We start from the raw sequence: 21,106 nt of genomic DNA on the forward strand, positions 1-21,106 counted from the left end.
GACCTTACACCCCAGAGCAAGGGCACAGCACTACTGAACCGTTGAGGCAATCCTTCACAGAATATACTGGGCTGACTACTGTATTTGCACTCGTTTAATTCAACCGAGTCAAACTCATTGGTTCCGTAGGTGTCAAGGGGGCGGAGCGAACGGGTCCACAAACTGGCTCAGCCGTCCTTCCTTTCCCAGCAACTGCCTCGTCCTTCAGTGGGACTGGACAATGCAGAGTCCCCTCAGCCCTCTGCAAACCTGCATCGTCCACCAGCAGTCCGCCTTGACCGTCCTGCACCAGTACCTGCACGATCAGAGGCACCTTGGTCCGGCTCAGCCCAGCCCAGCTCAGACCCCCGGGGGCCGTTCCACTGTGAGCCAGGACGGCTCCAGCAGGAGGATCCCACCCCCAGCCCCTTCCAGCAAACGCAGGACCATCCTCCAGGTCGCCCGAGAGAGCAGGTTAACCCGCTTCATAGGCTTCACTTCGGGATTACTCAATCTGGAGCAGAATTCATTGGCTCCACTGCATCTCCACGTGGAGTGTAAGGTAAGTTTCAATGGTGGGTGAAAATCACCTACAATGTTGATTTTAAAAAAATATACTCCAACCGAATAATTGCAGACAAAATGACCCCTGCAGGCTTTTTTTGGACCATCTAATACTCAACCGAGGTATTTCATATCGATAGGGAAAACCGTTTTCCCATCAGGGAGTGGGCTAGCAGAAAGTAGCGTTTGTGTTTCTGATACATGCAGTCATTCACGGGGGGTCACGTTCTCTGTTTGCTCTTGACCCTCCTCTCCAGCTCAGCGCCGAGCTCCGAAATCTCTGCAGTCGCATGGCAGCCCGAGATGATTGCCTCCGATTAGATGCGGATCTGAAAGCGATCGAGCAGTGTTTGCGAGACATTGCCCTGCAGCTACTGAGTTCACTGTCCTCGGACAACTCAGCTACGTGTCTGCAGACCATCCCTGCGTTGAAAGAACTCTGCAAGAAGTTCCTGGAGGTTTGAACTCACGGGATTCGGGGGATGGAGCCGCTGGTATTAATTCGCTGACATTGGGCAACACCGCCATGAGCAACATTGAACCACCTCAGACCGTGTAGATGTCAGTTTTCTTTGTGATTCTGAAACAACTGGGCAGTTTAGAGTTAATGTATTTCCGTGGGACTTGTAGGCCAGACTGGGTGAAGAAGGTAGAGTTCATTCTCTCTAGGACATGAGTAACTCTGCCACATTACTGGACTGGGACCAACTTCGAGTCATAGAGATGTACAACATGGAAACAGACCCTTTAGTCCAACCCGTCCATGCCGACCAGATATCCCAACCCAATCTAGTCCCACCTGCCAGCACCCAGCCCATATCCCTCCAAACCCTTCCTATTCACATACCCATCCAGACATATTTTATCTTCTGACTTGTTTCAACACTGCATCCAAATTCTCAAATTGCCAGGGTAGGATTTAAACTCACAAATTTTCGGTTGTTAGTTCAGGGTTCTTATTCCCGAATACAAGATGCTGCTGTTGTTTTTGAAAGTGTGGATGGCAGGTACAGTTTGTCAAAATATACAGCGTGCTTCACACTTGGTGCTGCTCTCCCAGCTGAGGTCACCACAAAGGACTGTCCTTCTGAATGTCTCCGCTCGCCTGGGGTGTGCTAACCCTCCGGTTAAACCACCACCGTATGGTTCAATAGGACTATGGTGACTTTATATACAAGCACTGGCATTACTTTCACAGTGGCAACAACAACTGATTAGGAGAAAGTGAGGACTGCAGATGCTGGAGATCAGAGCTGAAAAATGTGTTGCTGGAAAAGCGCAGCAGGTCAGGCAGCATCCAAGGAGCAGGAGAATCGACGTTTTGGGCATAAGCCCTTCTTCCTGGCACCACATACTGCCCTGGCACCACACCACGTGCTGCCATAGGAGCCACGTGCACTTGACCAGTTTTCTTCACACCATCATTGGCGGCTTGATTCTAAGATCTGGAAGTCTCTCTTTCCCTCACTCTATTCCTCTAAGTTCCTCTTTACATAGCTAAATGTCCAATTTTTGTCTGATAGTGTTACTGTAAAGCATCCCTAAAGCATTTGTATCACATTAAGTGTTACGTAAATAAGAATTGATACTGCTTGCTGACTTGATGCCTAATGGTACAAGACAGACTTGCTTGATAGGCTGGATATGGGGAATGCTGGAATGGTGGCAGGATTTTGGCTGCGGTAGGCCCAGAGCGGGGACACCTGGCTGCGGTAGGCCCAGACCGGGGACCTTGGAGAAGTCCTGGATCCATGTTTGGGAGCCCAGCTGATGAAGATGAACTGTATTTAATACTTTCTTTTATTCTTCTTGTACCTCAATGGTGCTGGATTGTGATGACAGAACACTTTTCATTATATCTCCCTGGATACATGTGGTGATAAATAAATCATTCATTTATTCAATGTTTCACTCTTTGCACTGGTTTCAGCAAGATTTGTTGTGTCATGGTCTGCTGCATATATTGTTTTACATTTGTTTAGACTTTGCTAATTTTGGAATAAAGGTAGCAAAATGTTTTTCAAAGAAATTTTTAGCATATAAGCAAGAATATTACCCTTTCTAGTATTCATGTGATTGTAAACTTCAATAATAATCTAAATGAATCTGCAGAAGTCTCTCTCAGCTGCCATAGCAACATGTAGAATTGTACTCTCAATTAGATTTTGCGACAGAGCACATACGCAGTGCTATTGAAAATTGTTTTCGTAAAAAATGATTCCAATAGTTCAGTGACTGATCTGATTTTTAAAATAAATTCGATTGTTGTGTGAGTTTAAGTCTTTGCTCAAGATGATCAGTTGCATAATCCTTGCAATCAGCACAAGGAGACACAGTGTGGGGTGGGGAGAGATTGGGCAGCAGGGATTCCCTTTGGACTTTGGGACAGCCCACCCCCCTGCCATCCCTGCTCAGTAACAATAAGGCATTTAAGTAGAACCTGTTTCATTTTACTGTCTATCTTTTTCCCATGTTTAGCATTGACTAAACAATACAACAACCTGATGAGCAGGAGCAGGTATGAGCCCCCCCCCCCCCCCCCCCCACCCTACCATTGTTCCACCATCAAGTTGATCTGTGTTGCATTTCAATTTACCTGTGTTTGCCCCTCGTTCCTTGATGCTAGGGGTTCCAACATTGGCCAAGCAGGAAGCTGGAAGGACACAGCAAGCCATCAGAAGGTGGCGAAGTTAATGTTTTGGGTGTAACCTTTCTTCAGAACTGGGGTTAGGGATAAGGGGAGCTGCTTATAAAGGAGGCGTGGGGTGGGAGGTAGTGCTGGGTGAACACAGGTGGAGGATATGACCTGGTTGGTCGATGGCAGGAATGATTCTGGTTGGTAGCTGGAAGGAAGGGTCAGCCAGAGGAATAGAAGTGAGTGAGAGGGGCTGGAAAGGAAGTCAGGGGATAGGGAGGGAGGTTATTTGAAATTGGAGAACTGTGTTGAGTCCTCCAAGCTATAGGCTGTCCAGGCAGAAGACGAGATGCTGATCCTCCAACTTGCAGTCTGATTCACTGTGGCAATGGAGGAGGGCAAGAATGGTCAGGTCGGGAAGGGAATGGGAAGGGGAATTAAAGTAGGCGGTGACTGGGAGATCAGGTTGGCCTCTGCTGAGATGCTCAGTGAACTGTTCCCTTAGTTTACCTTTGGTCTCACCGATGTAGAGAAGACAACATCGGGAGCGCCGGATATGATAAACTGGGTTGGGGAAGAGGCATGTGAACCTCTGTCTCAGTTGGAAGGAGTGTTTGGGGCCTTGGATGGAGGTGAAGGGAGTGGTGTGCCAGTGGGTTCTGCATCTTTTCCAGTTGCAGGGGAACATACTTGGGGGTTCAGGAGGTGGGGGTGGGGGAGTTGGTGGGGAGAGTGGCGCAAACCAAGGACTGGCGAGGGGACCAGTCCTTGCAGGAGGCAGAGAGGGGTGGGGGAGGAAGATGGTCTTGGTGGTGGGATCTAATTGGAGTTGGCAGAAGCATTTAAGGATGATGCGTTGAATGCGGATACTGGTGGAATGGTAGGTGAGGACAAGGGGGACCCTATCTTTATTGCGTTTGGTGGGGAGGGTTAAGAACAGTGGAATGGAGGTGGTGCGGTGGAGGGCTGTCTGGATGACAGGGGTGAAAAGCATATTGTTCAAAATAGTGGACATCTGGGATGCTTGGGAGTGGAATGCTTCCTCATCTGAGCAGATGCAGTGGAGGCAGAGGAATTGGTAAAATGGGATGGAGTTCTTACAGGATACTGGGTGGAACGAGGTGTCGTCCAGGTGAGAGTCTGGGTTTGTAGTAAACATCCGTCTGGTGACTGTTGCTGGAGATGGAAATAGAGAGGTTAAGAAAGGGGAGGGAGGTATCCGAGATAGACCAAGTGAATTTGAGGGCGGGGTGGATGTTGTGGGCGAAGTCGATAATGCAGTCATCGATGTAATCGCAGAAGAGTCATGGCACAGTGCCTGTGTAGGTACTGAGGGGGGACTGCTCAACACAGCTGACAAAGAGGCAGGTATAGCTGGGGCCCATCCGAGTACCCGTGGCCACCCCCTAGGTTTGGAGTTAAAGGAAAAGTTATTAAAGGTGAGGACCAGTTCAGTGAAGTGAAAGAGGATATGGGTGGAGGGCGACTGGATGGGTTTGTTGGAGAGAAAGAAGCTGAGGGCCTGAAGGCCATCCTTGTAGGGTATGGACGTGTATAAGGACTGCCCGTCCATCGTGAAGGTAAAGCACTGAGGGCCAGGGAACTGGAAGTTACTGAAGAGATGGAGGGCGTGGTTGGTGTCGCAGTTGTGGGTGGGCAGTATCTGAATCAAGGGGGAGAGGATGGAGGCGAGATAGGGAAGAAGTGAATTTGATGGGGCAGGAGAATGCCGAGACAATGGGTTGACTGGGGTAGTTGGTCTTGTGGTTCTTGGGAAGCGGGGCTGGGGGACTATGAGTTTGGAAGCAGTGGAAGGGAGATCACCAGAGGCAATGAGGGCATGGACAGTGCAAGTGGTTTTAGCCTAATGGGTCACGGTGGGCTCGTGGGCAAAGAGAGGTAGGATATGGTGTCAAAGAGCTAGCATTTGGCCTCTGCAACATAGAGGTCCGTTCTCCAGACTACTACCGCCCTGCCTTTATCAGCAGGTTTGATGGTGAACCGGGGGTTGGTGCGGAGAGAGTGGAGTGCTGCATGTTTGGACGAGGTGGGGTTGGAGTGGGTGAGGAGAGTGGAGAAATCGAGCTGATCTCATGTCGGCAGTCAGCAATGAAGAGGTCTAGGGAGGGTACGAGGCTGGCAGGGGGGGTTACCAAGTGGAGGAGGAAGGTTGGAGGCGGGAGAAGGAGTCCTCAGACGGAGGTTGGGAGTTTTTGTTGAAATTTTCAGAATCACCAGGGGTTTCCTGAAATAAGGAGTTCTATCCCAAATGCTGCCTCCAGATCCAGGAAATCAGAGGTTTAAATTTTAGTTCAGCATACTGACATGAACGAAAAAGATTTACAAAGAACTTGAGTGATTAGCAGCTCTTAACCTGGGGTCAGGCATTATAATGGGGTTAAACTACGTTAACTTAAATCAGAATCATTTACACATTTTACATGGAGCGTGTCGCTGGGCATCTTTGTCCATAGAGAGGGACAGGTTTGGGTCTCAGTAGTATGGAGATTGGGGAATTCAGGATCTGGGGAGGGAGTCTGGGAAATGGACGCTTGGGGAGGGATGGAGACTGGTAAGTGAAGGAATCAGTGGGAGAGAAGGAGGCTGGAATTCAAAGGATTAAGGAGAGAGGAGGCTTCACTGGGAATGGATTGTCAGTGGGAAGAGTGGAAGAGAGTTTAGAGAGATAGGCATTGAAGTTGGGGCTCTGAGGCAAGATAGGGAGGCTTGGAATAGGGCATTGGTAGCGAGCACGATAGATATGGGGATGCAGTGACTGGGAAGCTGAGGAATATCGTGTGTGATCCAGCATTTTTTACAGAGAGCATGAATGCCATGAGAGAGGAGCAGTTTATCAGGATATAAGTGTAATCTGAAAGCTTTATTGTGGGTAAACAGTAAATAGATTACTCCCACTGGTGGGGAAGGAGGAGTAGGGGAATAGAAATTGAAGTGCTTTCACCAGAAAGAATGAGAGTTAGAAGAGAATACTTCTAGAGCATATGTGGCTGCAGAGGATCTAGGATTTTGGGCCTGATTTTCTGTATTGTGGCAGCTTCATGTTAATTGTCAGTCTAGCCTTTTTTTTTAATGGAAGAGTGGAGCTCAACAAAGCTAATCATGCCCCCTTTTCACAGCAATCAGCAGCCATACCCTGAAGTGTAGAGGCCCTGACAGTCACTGACAGCTACTGTCAAAAGACAAGTCTCCAAGCCAAGGGTGATGTTAGGAGGGTAGGATGCCAGATTGCTGGGTGGATAGGCTGCTAGGAAAGTGGGGTGCTGGGTGGTAGGATGCCAGATGGCTAGGGGTAGGAGGCAAGGTTGGTTGGGTGCCAGGTAAGTATGGCGCTAGCTTGGATAGGGGTAAGGTGTCAGCTGGCAAGTTGGGCAGGAGGTGTTCAGGGTAAATTAGGGTGAACTGGTGAAATGAGGTCAGCAGGGTGTGGGAGGGTGGGGGTGTTCAGGTCCAGCAGTGGGGCTAAGGGGTGGCTTGAGTCCAGTCCTGCAGGTGGAAGAGAATGGGTGTTGCAGTCTGGCAACAATGGGTTAGGTGAAACAGTGGGATGTAAGGGGTCTGGAGGAGGTGTAGTTGGGTGTGCGCAAGGTAAGGATGGACTCACTTTAAGAGTTACTAAGGAGTTGGATAATGTATCTAATACTCTTACTTTTTCAGAATTATCTTTTATATCATTTCATCTGAACGATTCCATGGAAACTGTCGGAGGGTTCCAAGCAGAGAGGAATTATCCAGCTGAAAATTCAATTACTTGGGAAACTCCTTTAGAGTCTGCTACAATGGGGATTCAGTGGGGCCGCCATGTCCAACTCCCATCTACAATGGGGATTCAGTGGGGCCGCCATGTCCAACTCCCATCTATATTGGAGATTCAGGGGGCCGCCATGTCCAATTCCCAACTAAAATGGGGATTCAGTGGGGCCGCCATGTCCAACACCCATCTACATTGGAGATTCAGGGGGCCGCCTGTCCAACACCCATCTACAATGGGGATTCAGTGGGGCCGCCATGTCCAACACCCATCTACAATGGAGATTCAGGGGGCCGCCATGTTCACTCCCATCTACAATGGGGATTCAGTGGGGCCGCCATGTCCAACACCCATCTACATTGGAGATTCAGGGGGCCGCCTGTCCAACACCCATCTACAATGGGGATTCAGTGGGGCCGCCATGTCCAACACCCATCTACAATGGAGATTCAGGGGGCCGCCTGTCCAACACCCATCTACAATGGGGATTCAGGGGGCCGCCATGTTCACTCCCATCTACAATGGGGATTCAGTGGGGCCGCCATGTCCAACACCCATCTACATTGGAGATTCAGGGGGCCGCCTGTCCAACACCCATCTACAATGGGGATTCAGTGGGGCCGCCATGTCCAACACCCATCTACAATGGAGATTCAGGGGGCCGCCTGTCCAACACCCATCTACAATGGAGATTCAGGGGGCCGCCTGTCCAACACCCATCTACAATGGAGATTCAGGGGGCCGCCATGTTCACTCCCATCTACAATGGGGATTCAGTGGGGCCGCCATGTCCAACTCCCATCTACAATGGGGATTCAGTGGGGCCGCCATGTCCAACTCCCATCTACAATGGGGATTCAGTGGGGCCGCCATGTCCAACTCCCATCTACAATGGGGATTCAGTGGGGCCGCCATGTCCAACACCCATCTACATTGGAGATTCAGGGGGCCGCCTGTCCAACACCCATCTACAATGGGGATTCAGTGGGGCCGCCATGTCCAACACCCATCTACAATGGAGATTCAGGGGGCCGCCATGTTCACTCCCATCTACAATGGGGATTCAGTGGGGCCGCCATGTCCAACACCCATCTACATTGGAGATTCAGGGGGCCGCCTGTCCAACACCCATCTACAATGGGGATTCAGTGGGGCCGCCATGTCCAACACCCATCTACAATGGTGATTCAGGGGGCCGCCATGTTCACTCCCATCTACAATGGGGATTCAGTGGGGCCGCCATGTCCAACTCCCATCTACAATGGGGATTCAGTGGGGCCGCCATGTCCAACTCCCATCTACAATGGGGATTCAATGAGGCCGCTATGTTCAACTTGCATTTACAATGGAATAATGACAAGCCATTGGAAAACCTACCCCTTTGTTTCAAAGGAAATTAGATCAATAGTTAATCATGCCATTGGATGTCACATGATCAGACTCTGAATTGTCAGAGCTATACATGATTAAATCTCCTGGTATGCTGGCAAACAGGTTTGGTTACACCACCTAACAGTCCAACTCACCAGAAATCTATTGAACTTCGTCTTGAAAGCTTCACTGCTAACATCATAGAGAGAGTTCCAGATTTTTACAAGCCTTCACTCCTGAATGACCCTGCACTGGAGTTAAGATTACATTTCCTTATTCCTGATTCCCCAACCAGAGGAAATAGTTTGTCCACATTTAATCTATTGAATTCCTCTAAAATTTGAATGATGCTAAACAAATCTCTACTCCATTTAATTGGATGGAGTAGATCCTGTATCGCTGTTTGGAAATGGGTGGGTGTTGTTCTCCAGTGTCCTGGTCAACACATCTCTCTCAAGCTTCCTACTAAGTAAAACTATTCAGTTATTCTGTCAGTAAGTTAGAAAGCGTCATTGTTGTTACACAGTCCCACATACTGAGGTTAAGTAGACGTTTGATTTTGCTGCGGTAGGAATTTTGGCTGTAGATTGATAACTGCTTGTTAATTCTCGGCTTTTCCTTTGGTGTGATCTGCTGACCCAGGTCACAAGAAACCAACAGGAAATGACTGGCTTTTTCAAAGGGACTGTTTCTTTCAAAATATTTCACGTGCTCATTTGTGGTTCCCCTGTGTTCTCAGTTGTGATTTGTAACATTTTTAAAAGATAATTAAGTCAATTATATATGCGTGGTATACGTTAACTTTAATTATTAATATTATTGATGCAAAACACTTCAATGTCATGCTGCTTCCAGTATAAGATCATGGAGTTGGCCATAGGCAGAAACCACTCTCTGGATGTGTGTCGTGATATTTTCAACAATAGTGACAATTCTAGAGAACACATTACAAAGTTATGAGCATCTTTCTCTAACCATACCATCAACAGATATGTCTGGTGCTTTGTTGTATGTGCCTGGTGCTGACTGAAATATAATCTGATTTGGAGAACAAAGTCTCTGGCAGTGCTTTAGAATTTGTTTACTGTAGTTTGGATGTCTTCCTTGTGATGGAAAGCTGTGGCACAGTCATCTGCTTACAGGAGCTCTCGGTTTCCTCCCTCCGTGACTTTAGTGGAGCCATGCAAACTGGTGAGATTGAAGATCTCCACCAGGCTATTGTCTTTATCACTCTGCTATATGGTGCAGCACTCTGCTATAAGTGCCATATAAAAGCTTTGGAAAATTTCCAAGACACCTGTTGATTGTGAGAATTTGATAATGAAACAAAATCACAAGTAACAACATCCTTTATCATCACCATTTCCCAGCTTCTTCCAGTTCTGAAGAAGAGTCATATTGGACTTGAAATGTCAACTCTGTTTCTGACTCCACGGATGCTACCAGACTTGATTTACTTTCATTTATTGTAGTCACATGAACCTAAGTACAGTGAAAAGTTTTGTTTTGTGAACAGTACAGGCAGACCATAGCAAACAAGGACATACAGATCATAGGGTGCTTAGACAGAACGATACACACAAGGTTACAGCTGCACAGGAGGTGCACAAAGCAAGATCACCATTAGCAAGATCAACATTATTTAAGGTAGAGAGGTCCATTCACCTTGTTGTATCTCATTTACGTTCTCCTTTTATTTCAAAACCATGAGACCATTTTCCAGAAAATTCAACTTTAGATGGCAGGCCATGTATTCTGTTTGGATGATTACAGAATCCCTATGCAGATCTTCGGTGCAGAATTGTCCCACAGGAAAAAACGTCATTGTGCGCAATGCAAGGTTACCCTTTGCAAAAACTTACGAAGGTCTGCATTGCTGACCATCTCGCTCAGAAAAGACATTGCAGTCAACTGGCTCATGTGGAGGCAAGCACTGACATTTGTTTCAACATGCTTTGAGTGTCATCTACATCAAACTCATAACTGCCCACATTCCCAGAGGAAGACAAAAGGCAGTGCAACTGCAGAAGTTGCTTGAATCACCAACATGAACTGCCAGTCAGGACATGTCCATGCCAACCTCACAATGGCTTCTCCTATCTCAGGCAAGGCAGCAAGTCACTTACATCTTGGATATACGTGATTACTGAGGAATCTACCACCAACTAGATGCAACAGACACATTTACAGTCAGAATGTCATAGAGATGTACAGCATGGAAACAGACCCTTCGGTCCAACTCATCCATGCAAACTAGATATCCCAACTTAATCTAGTCGCATTTGCCAACACTTAGCCCATATCCCTCCAAACCTTCCTATTCATATAACCATCCAGATGCCTTTTAAATAATGCAATTGAATCAGCTTCCACCACTTCCTCTGGCAGCTCGTTCCATACACACACCACCTTCTGCGAGAAAAGGTTGCCCCTCAGATGTCTTTATATCTTTCCCGTCTCACCCTAAATCTATGCCCTCTAGTTCTGGTCACCCCTCAGCCTTCAGCCTCCAGGAAAAAGAGCCCCAGCCTATTGAGCTTCTCCCTATAGCTCAAATCCTCCAACCCTGGCAACATCATTGCAAATCTTTTCTGAACCCTTTCAAGTTTCACAACATCTTTACGATAGTAAGGAGTCCAGAATTGCATGTAATATTCCAAAAGTGGCCAAACCAATGTCCTCTACAGCCACAACAATACTCTGACCAATAAAGGAAAGCATATCAAACGCCTTCTTCACTATCCTATCATCCTGCAACTCTACTTTCAAGGAGCTATGAACCTGCACTCCATGGTTTCTTTGTTTAGCAACACTCCCTCAGACCTTACCATTAAATGTATAAGTGCTGCTAAGATTTGGTTTTCCAAAATGCAGCACTTCGCATTTATCTAAATTAAACTCCATCTGCCACTCCTCAGCCCATTGGCCCATCTGATAAAGATCCCGTTGTAATCTGAGGTAACCTTCTTTGCTGTCCACTACACCTCCAATTTTGGTGTCATCTGCAAACTTGCTATTGAGACCTCCTATGCTCGCATCCAAATCATTTATGTAAATGATGAAAAGTAGTGGATCCAGCACCAATCCTTGTGGTACTCCACTGGTTACAGGCCTCCAGTCTGAAAAACAACCCTCCACCACCACTCTCTGTCTTCTACCTTTGAGCCAGTTCTGTATCCAAATGGCTAGTTCTCCCTGTATTCCATGTGATCTAACCTTGCTAACCAGTCTCCCATGGGGAACCTTGTTGAACGCCTTACTGAAGTCCATTTAGATCACATCTATCACTCTGCCCTCATCAATTCTCTTTGTTACTTCTTCAAGGTCCTGGGGATTTATCCACCGTTATGTATTTCAAGACATCCAGTACTTCCTCCTCTGCAATATGGGCATTTTTCAAGATGTCACCATCGATTTCCCCACATTCTATATCTTCTCTGTCCTTGTCCGCAGTGAACACTGATGCAAAATACTGATTTAGTATCTCCCCCATCTCCTGCGGCTCCACACAAAGGCTGCCTTGCTGATCTCTGAGGGGCCCTATTCGCTCCCTGGTTACGCTTTTATCCTTAATGTATTTGTAAAACTTCCTTGGATTCTCCTTAACCGTATTTGCCAAAGCTATCTCATGTCCCCTTTTTGCCCTCCTGATTTCCCTCTTAAGTATGCTCCTACTGCCTTTATACTCTTCTAAGGATTCACTTAGTTTCTCCTGTCTATACCTGACATATGCTTCTTTGTTTTTCTTAACCAAACCCTCAATTTCTTTAGTCATCCAGCATTCCTACACCCTGACTGGAATATACTGTGTCTGGACTCTTGTTATCTCATTCCTGAAGACTTCCCATTTTCCAGCTCTCCCTTTACCTGCGATTATCTGCCCCCAATCAGCTTTCAAAAGTTTTTGCCCAATACCATCAAAATTAGCCTCCCTCCAATTCAGAACTTCAACTTTTAGATCTGGTCTATCCTTTTCCATCACTATTTTAAATCTAATAGAATTATGGTCGCTGGCCCCAAAGTGCTCCCCCACTGACACCTCAGTCACCTGCCCAGCCTTATTTCCCAAGACTAGGTCAAGTTTTGCACCTTCTCTAGTAGGTACACCCACACACTGACTCAGAAAATGTTCTTGTATACTCTTAACAAATTCATCTCCATCTAAACCCTTAACCCTATTGCAATCCCAGTCTATGTTTGGAAAGTTAAAATCTCCTACCATAACCACCCTATTATTCTTACAGATGACTGTAATCTCCTTACAAATTTGTTTCTCAATTTCCCTCTGACTATAAGGGGGTCTATAATACAATCCCAATAAAGTGATCATCCCCTTCTTATTTCTCAGTTCCACCCAAATATCGTCCCAGGATGTGTTTCTGGGAATATCCTCCCTAAGTACAGCTGTAATGCTATCCCTTATCAAAAACGCCACTTCCCCTCCTTTCTTGCCTCCCTTTCTGTCCTTTCTGTAACATCTGTATCCTGGAACATTAAGCTGCTAGTCCTGTCCATCCATGAGGCATGTCTCTGTAATTGCTATGATATCCCAGTCCCATGTTCCTAACCATGCCCTGAGTTCATATGCCTTCCCTGTTAGGCCCCTTGCATTGAAATAACTGCAGTTTAATTTATCAGTCCTACCTTGTTCTCTGCTTCGTTCCTGCCAGCCCTGACTGTTTGACTTGCTTCTTTTCTCAACTCTACCAGTCTCAGTTTGATCTCTTTCCTCACTATCTCCCACACCCCCTCCACTAGTTTAAATCCTCCCAAGCAGCTTGAGCAAATCTCCCTGCCCGTATATTAGTCCCCTTCCAATTCAGGTGCAATCCGTCTTTCTTATACAGGTCACTTCTACCCCAGAAGAGATTCCAATGATCCAAAAATGTGAATCCTTCTCCCCTGCACCAGCTATTCATCCACGTATTCATCTGCACTATCCGCCTATTCCTACCCTCAAGAGCTCATAGCACCTGGAGTAATCCAGCTAGTACTACCCTCGAGGACCTCTTTTTAAAACTCCTGCCTAACGTAATATACTCTCCCTTAAGTATCTCATCCCTTTTCCTTCCTGTGTCGTTGGTACCAATGTATACAATGACCTCCTGCTGGTCCCTCCCTTTGAGAACATTCTGCACTGTCTCTGAGACATCCTCAATCCTGACTCCAGAGAGGCAGCACACCATTCTGATTTTTCGCTGCTGGCCACAGAAATGTCTGTCTGTGCCCCTGACTAGAGAGTCCCCTAACACATTTGACCGCTTGGAACTCGATGTGTGCCTCATTGCATTAGAGTCAGTCTTGATACCAGAAACTTGGCTGTTCGTGTTACATTCCCCTGAAAGTCCATCACCTCCTATATTTTCCAAATCAGCATACTTGTTTGAAATGATGATAGCCACAGAAGATTCCTACACTAACTGCTAAATTGCCCATAGTGTTCAGGTGATATGTAGGTTAGTCAGGGGGGGGGGTGCAGTGCAAAAGGGTAGGGAAATGGGTCAGTGTGGACATGTTGGGCCAAGTGGCCTGTTTCCATGCTGTAGGGGTTCGATGATGAATGTTGATTATCAATCTCCAAATCAACTGGGCCAGTTAGATGGACAAAGGTACCTGACATGGAGAGGTCATACAATACTTTCAAGTATAGTTTCTTAGTATAGCATGTCCTTGAGCCAACCAGATGGGAAGGTGATGGCTTAAGTCTATCATCAATCCAGATTATTAATCCAGAGACCCAGGTAAGATCTGAGGACCTGGGTTCCACTCTCACTATGGCAGATAGTGGAATTTGAATTCAAGAACCAAAAAACGAATATCTGGAATTAAGAGTCTCATGACAACCATGAAACTATCGTCGATTGTCGGAAAAACTATCTGGTTCATGGATGCCCATTAGGGAAAAGCTGCTCTTACCTGGTCTGACCTACATGTGGCTCCACTGTAATGTGGTTGACTCTGAAGAGCCCTCTGGGCAATTAAGGATGGGCAATAAATGCCAGTGATGCCCACATTCTGTGAAAGACTAAAAATAAGGCTGTACTTAAAATGGCATTGTGCAATGAGATAGGATTAATTAATTACCTCAGTGTAAGCCCCTAGATGACAGTGATTGAATGTTACATTGAGGAAGGAAGTTTGGGACCATGAGTAGTAAGGAGCCATAATTCACAAAGAACCAGGCGCATATCTCTCCATTAGTTATGTATAACTTAAGGACAACTCCAAAACATGAGGAATGGTGAGGTAGCAAACCTCTAAGAATTATCTCAACTGCTTTGGTGATTAAATATATGCTGTTGGCTTCATTTTTTTTTCTTTTTACCCATGTTGTGTGTGTGTGTGTGTGCAGGTGTGAGACACAATGAAAGACACAATCTTTATTCAATTTCCACCTCCAGGAAGAAAAGAAACACCCAAGTGGTCAGTGACAAGCAGAGCCCTCCTCATCAAAGGGCAATGTTGCATAATCAAAAAAGAGAATGGGAGGGCAGGGATTATATCAAAATAGATTTGGAGGGGGAAATAATACACTCCAATCCCTGTGGTGCCCACCTCTCCTGTGCTGTTGGCTTCATTCTGCACCACACTGTGGTCATCTGGCCAACTGATCTCTGGACCAAGACTACTACTTTAAGCTCAAATAAGTGCAATTATGAGGGCATAAAACTGAGTTAGCTAATGTCAACCAGCAAATTATAGACGGGTCAATAGAAATGTAGCGACCATTATTTAAAGGAGTATTTCAGAATACAAAGATTAGATACATTCCAACAAGAAAGGAAAATTCCTGGTGGAGCAGCTAACACTCATGATTAACTAAAACAGTTAAAGATAGTAAAGAAAAAGCGAATAACTGAGCAAACAGGTATGGTAAGTCATAAGTTTGGCCAAGGTGGGAGAGAAAGCCAAGAGTAACTAAAAGATTAATAAAGATGTCAAAATTAGTTGGAAATATATAAAAAGTAAGTGTTCCTATGAATATTTTAAAAAGAAGATAGTTAACAAAATGAATATTGGTCATATAGAAAGTGAGTCTGGGAATTAATAGTAGAAATTAAGGAGATTGCAGATGAATTATTTGAGTAGTTTGAATTAGTCTTCACGATACAGGATATGAATGACATCCCAGAAATAGCTGTAACTCAGGAAATGGAATTGAGGGAGGAATTCAGAAAAAAATCATAATCACTGAGGAAGTGGAACTGAGTAAATTGTTGGAGCTGTGGGCTGACAAGTACTTAGGTCTGATGAACTTCATTCCGGGGCCTTAAAACAAATGGCCAAGTCAGGATGTAGTAAAGTCCTTTTCTATAAATGAAATACCTTTGGAGTGTAGTAGCTTTTGCAATGAAGAAAGCATAGCAGCCAGTTTGTACATGGGAAACTTCATCAAGTAGCATTGACATAACAACCAAATAATTTTAATTACATTGGTTAAGGAATGACTATTACCCAGGGTAAGTTAGATACGTGGATGTAGGTTTGCTCGCTGAGCTGGTAGGTTCATTTTCATTTCCAGCTCAGCGAGCAAACCTACATCCAGAACCTCAATCTGAGCTACAAATCTTCTTAAAACTCATTAAATTAGATATGTTTTTAGAAAAGGTAGCAAGATTGAAATGTTAACTCTGTTTCTCTCTCTCCACAGGTGTAGCCAAACCTGCTGAGTCTCCAGCATTTTCAACATTTTCTATTTTCATTTCAAGTTCATTTCATTATCTATTTCCCCATTGATAAAAGGGGAATAAATGGATATAGGAAACACAGACAGACTGGCTGGGCCAAGTGACATGTTTCAATCTTCTAATTTCCATTGAAAACTAAAATCACAGAAAGTTGATTAACTGGTCATTCAAGACATGTGGGGACTCTTCAGAGCCCTCTGGGCAATTAGGTTTAGGCAATAAATACTGAGCTAGCTAGTGGTGCCCACATTCTGTGAAAAAATAAAAATAAGACTGTACTAAAGATGGCATTGTGCAATGAATAGGATTAATTCATTATCTCAGTGTAAGCCCCTAGATGGCAGTGACTGAATGGGAGCATATGGATAATATCTGAAATTGGACAGCAGGGTGGTGATGCTTATAATTCACATCCATTCATTACATTGCAGGAAGGACACCAAATTCGTATTGTTCTTTTAAGTGATTTCTAAAGCTACCTGAGCTATTCATTGACTTCAGGCATCAGAAGGGAGCTGATAGCAAGAGTGTCCGGTGCTACTGAAAGTTAGCCTGCTATTTTTAAAGGGGAGGTCCATTGGGGTTGCAAAAAATGCTGAGAGTGCATTTAACAGTTAATCTGAACTGTGCTAATGCAAGGAATTGCTGAATGCAGGAGAGTTCAAGCAGCAAGGATTTTAAAGAATGCACAGAAGTCCTTGTGAAAAGGAGAGCAGCACTGTCTCTGCAGTTGGCTGTAAGGGTATGCCCAGAGGGAGAGCAAGTTTAATTATATAAGTCATCAAGGTAAGTGAGCTCACCTTCAAATGGCATATCTTACCAACTGTACCATCAGCCTCACCTCCTGCTCAATTCACCACACTCCCAAAACCCACTTGTTAATGATCTTTACCAATCAGTGCTCAACCCGTCATATGTTTTACCATACCCTCACATGCTTAACACTGCCGCAAGACTCATACTAATCAATTATCGAAACACAATTTCCTTCCACAAAATCATGTTGACTCTGCTTGACTGCACTGAGATTTTCCAAATGTCCTATTATAATTTTTCTAAAAATAGATGCAACAATGTCAGGCTAACTGGTCTGACGTTTCCCACTTTCTTTCTTCCTCCATTCTTGAATAGACGAGTCACATTTGGTATTTTCAAACCAGATGAGATCTATCCAGAAACTAGGGGATTTTAGAAAAATAAAGCCAATACATCTCCTAAATCTATTGTAATGGATGTAATAAACGGACACCTGGAGAACAATGATCTGATTGGACACTGTCAGCATGTATTTACAAATGGGAAATTGTGTTTGATAAATTTGTTGGAGTTTTTTGAAAATCTTACTAGCAAAACATACAACGAGGAGTTGATGGATGCTGTATACTTGGATTTTCATAAGGTTCTTGGTAAAGTCTCCCACAGGAAGTTGTTCAGCAAAATTAAAGGCCACGAGATAGGAGCTAGCATGGATTAAGTGTTGACTAAACAGGTCATCTCACAAAGGCAGGCTGTGATTAGTAGGGTACTGCTAGGATCAGTACTTGGGCCCAGGCTAATCACAGTATACCATTCTAGTTGTATTACATGCCAGTACAGTTCACGCAAAGACCACCACTGTACAACTTCCACAGTACTGCTGCCAGTGCCCCCCATAAAGCAAACCTCATTTCTCCAGCACCAATCTTTGCTTCTGCTTTTTAATTTAACCCCTAGCTGCTTATATACCTTAAGCAAATCCCCTTGTCTGGTTCTAACTACCAATGATATCTATTTACCTTGTGTTAATAAACATTATGTAATTCAGCAGACTAAGGGATGTCTCAGCAAAGCCCCATCATGTAGCCTTGGCAATAAGCCCAGATATCTGTTAGTCTGTAGGAACAGTTATGCCTAATGGTAAACATTGCTCCATTAATAGCTCTTTCCCAGAGATCTATTTTGTTAATACACAATGCTTATTTATACAAGATAAAGAAGTGTCTGGTGATTGTAGACTGGGCAACTAATAATTTAAAATCGGGATGCTCAACACTTATACATGGTTATAGTAAAAACAATTCTTTTTAAGCAAGCTATGAATATATGACCACATTTTTAAAAGCTTTTCCACACAAACGATTATTATTGTATGGTTAATTGGACTTTACAGAGTATATGCAGGTTGAATGAGCCTGGAAGTATCACAGGTTGGCGTGGAGGGTATGAGCGGCCATTGGGGGTGGTTGGAGGGAAATAGTTTGACGTGAGGAGCATGGGTAAGACCTTTGATTACACGAGATGTGGGTATTACCAGGCCAGCATTTAATGCTTATCTTTAATTGACCTTGAAAGGTTTTGGCGAATTTGTGTCTTGAACTACAGCAGCTCTTGAAGTGTAAGGGCACCCACAGTGATGTTCGGAAGGGAACCTAACTCTGAACCTAACATTTGAACTTAAATTTCAAAATATTCCTTCATCAAAAGTATGGTTTACAACACCTTGGAGGGGCCATGAACAATGAGTCCTTGAAAAGCTGACCTGAGCCCATGAAAATCACAGGGACTAGTAAAAGCCTATTTATTCTGCAATGAAACCGTTTAGGTCTGGAGTGTGAAGTATGGAGTGCAGGCTATTGTTCAGCATCAATCCAAACCGTTATTCCTGAAAAATCAAAAACTGGGGATACTGGGAATGGAGCTGCGAGTCCTGGAATCAGGTTCTGACCACTATTTTTAAAGGTTCTGCGGAGGTCCCTGACACTGAAAATCCAGATCTACTAAATGCAAATTCTTTCTTTTGGGAACAACTGAAATATTCTTCAAGTATTCCACTAGGTGGCACAATGCACTTACATACAGTCTATCTGGCTCAAATCGAATTACCCGAAAACTTAAATGTTTTATACATTTCAGTTATCAAGTGCTGTGTGGCTTATGCTGTTTAATAGTAGTTTTGTTCTTTTTAAAAATCAAAAGTACTTTTAAGGGCAATCATTGACTTTGCACTCTCCGGATTAGACTATATCAGAATGCAAACAGAAAATAGAAGAATTGCATTCATTGATGTCTTTAATCAGCCTGTTCAGAAATTTAATTATACACCCCTGAAGCAGATGGAACTTGAACCCCAGCCCTCCTGACTCAGAGGTAGAACACTTCCATCACACCACAAGGTCCCGTTCTTCAAGATCATCAGTTGTCACAGAACACTTTCCATCGAATGAGGCACTTTTAAAGTGTACTCACTGTTGTATACTCAAGATAATAGCTCATCAGAAGGACGGGGGCCATTGACTGTTGTATTATTGCATAGGAGACAGACACAAAAATACTTCTTAAAATTGCTGATAAAATACTCTTCGTAATTTAATACATTTGATACAACACAAAGATGTGCAGGTTAGGTGAATTGGCTATGCCTAATTGCCCATTGTGTTCAGGGATGTGTAGGTTAGGTACATTATTCGGGGGAAATATAGGGCAGGGGAACGAGTCTAGATGGGATACTCTTTGGCGGGTCGGTGTGGACTTGTTGGGCCGAAAGGCCTGTTTCCACACAGTAGGGATTCTAATTTTAATTCAAAATTTAATAACCTGCTTATGGTATTTTATTGATGAAGCAGAAAAAGTTGCAAATAATTGTATAATTTTTACAGGAACAGCTCGATTGTGAAGTGTGCTTGACAAAGCTTTTTGCAGTTGTTTATAAAGCAAGAGCTGCTCTGTGCCACAATGAAGTACATTGTCATGTGTTTTCATGTACAAACACCCTTAAGGAAGAAAACAAAGATTTGCTCAATACTTTGTGGATACAGTGGCCTTTTAAGAATGTGTTGCCAAAACCAAACCAGCTGATACTGAACCACGTGTGAGGAGACTTCTCCTTACGTCTAATTATGGTGTAAGTTCAGAGGAAACTGAAAGCATTTCCCCATGTTTTCTGCTGATGTTACAACAGGAGATTGTTGTAGTGACTGTATAGATAGAGGTTCGAGGTTAGCATATTGTTAGCATCACTGTATCTGTGCTAGCATAATCACAGTCAGATTAAAAACATTCAGATTTCTCCAATGCTTCCATATAACAAACCCACGCTTCCATGGAAACAACACAACTTACATTTATATCTATTTTATAAGACATCCCAAAGAATTTTGTAGCCATTAAAGTATCTTTGAAATTGAGACAGTATTATGAGAAAATCTGTACCCAGTTTCAACACAGCGAAGTCCGTCAAACTGCAATGCAATAAAATTAGATTAATTTGTTTTAAGCGTTAGTTAAGGGAAAAGTGTGGCCTGGAAGTGAGGAGAACTGATTTTTCATTGATTTTCTTCAAACCAATGCCAAGACTTTTTTTCACATCACCTGCGGGTGCAGAAGGGGCGTCAAGATAATAGCTCATCAGAAGGATGGGGGCCACTGACTTGTATTATTGCATAGATTTCAGACCAAATGGGGATGTAGTTTTATGACAGTCACATGTAGTAAGATGCTAATTTCAGTCACTCCCGCTCATTGCAGTGAAGTCAATACAGTGTGTTTAGTCAGTTGGTACCTGTGTATCCCAACAGCAAAATATAAAAACATAGAAAACAGAAGGAGGCCATTCAGTCCTTCCAGCCTGTTGCACCATTCAATATGATCATGGCTGATCATCCAAACTGTCTCCACTTTCTCCCCATTCTCTTTGATCCCATTAAGAACTTTATCTTAACTCCTTCTTGAAAACATTCCTGACCTGCTGTGCTTTTCTAGCACCACACTCTTGACTCTGATCTCCAGCATCTGCAGTCCTCACTCTCTCCTTCTAAATGATATCTGTCAGGCTTACCATCTTTAACACTATCTAATGACCCTTGCTTAATAAAATGCAGTACAGACAGAATTGGATTCAGCTGTGATGCCCCAGCAGTCAAATATTGTCACCCAATTCATAAGTGTCAGTATCTAGTCTGTGTACACATTGAGCAAGTTTTTACATAGGAAAATTGCAGTATCTGGGGCAAGATATTGCTTGGAAATAGTGCCCTCTTGTACCCCATTCATTCATATAAACCACAATCAGGTCTTTACCACCTTGAATGAAGTAATAAAAATCCCAAGACACCTCACAGGAGC

The 21,106-nt window shown here is 44.3% G+C and overlaps 1 protein-coding gene across 1 annotated transcript; it reads left to right on the plus strand.

Moving 5' to 3' along the window:
• Positions 1-208: 208 nt before the first annotated feature.
• On the plus strand, positions 209-2,791 carry dleu7 (deleted in lymphocytic leukemia 7). Its single transcript, XM_043701560.2, has 2 exons — positions 209-541; positions 801-2,791. Exons 1-2 carry the CDS (start codon positions 221-223, stop codon positions 1,005-1,007), a joined length of 528 nt encoding a protein of 175 aa, XP_043557495.2. The 5' UTR covers positions 209-220; the 3' UTR covers positions 1,008-2,791.
• Positions 2,792-21,106: the final 18,315 nt, after the last annotated feature.

Source organism: Chiloscyllium plagiosum, unplaced genomic scaffold, assembly GCF_037043375.1.
Source record: "Chiloscyllium plagiosum isolate Xiang-an unplaced genomic scaffold, Cpla_swu_hap1 HiC_scaffold_12, whole genome shotgun sequence".
Lineage (NCBI taxonomy): Eukaryota > Metazoa > Chordata > Chondrichthyes > Orectolobiformes > Hemiscylliidae > Chiloscyllium > Chiloscyllium plagiosum.

Excerpts from the sequence above, each read along its gene's own strand:
- dleu7 (XM_043701560.2), top strand. The coding sequence starts at position 221 with ATGCAGAGTCCCCTCAGCCCTCTGCAAACCTGCATCGTCCACCAGCAG. Across the intron at positions 542-800 it reads ATCTCCACGTGGAGTGTAAG|CTCAGCGCCGAGCTCCGAAA; the intron begins GTAAGTTTCAAT and ends CCTCCTCTCCAG.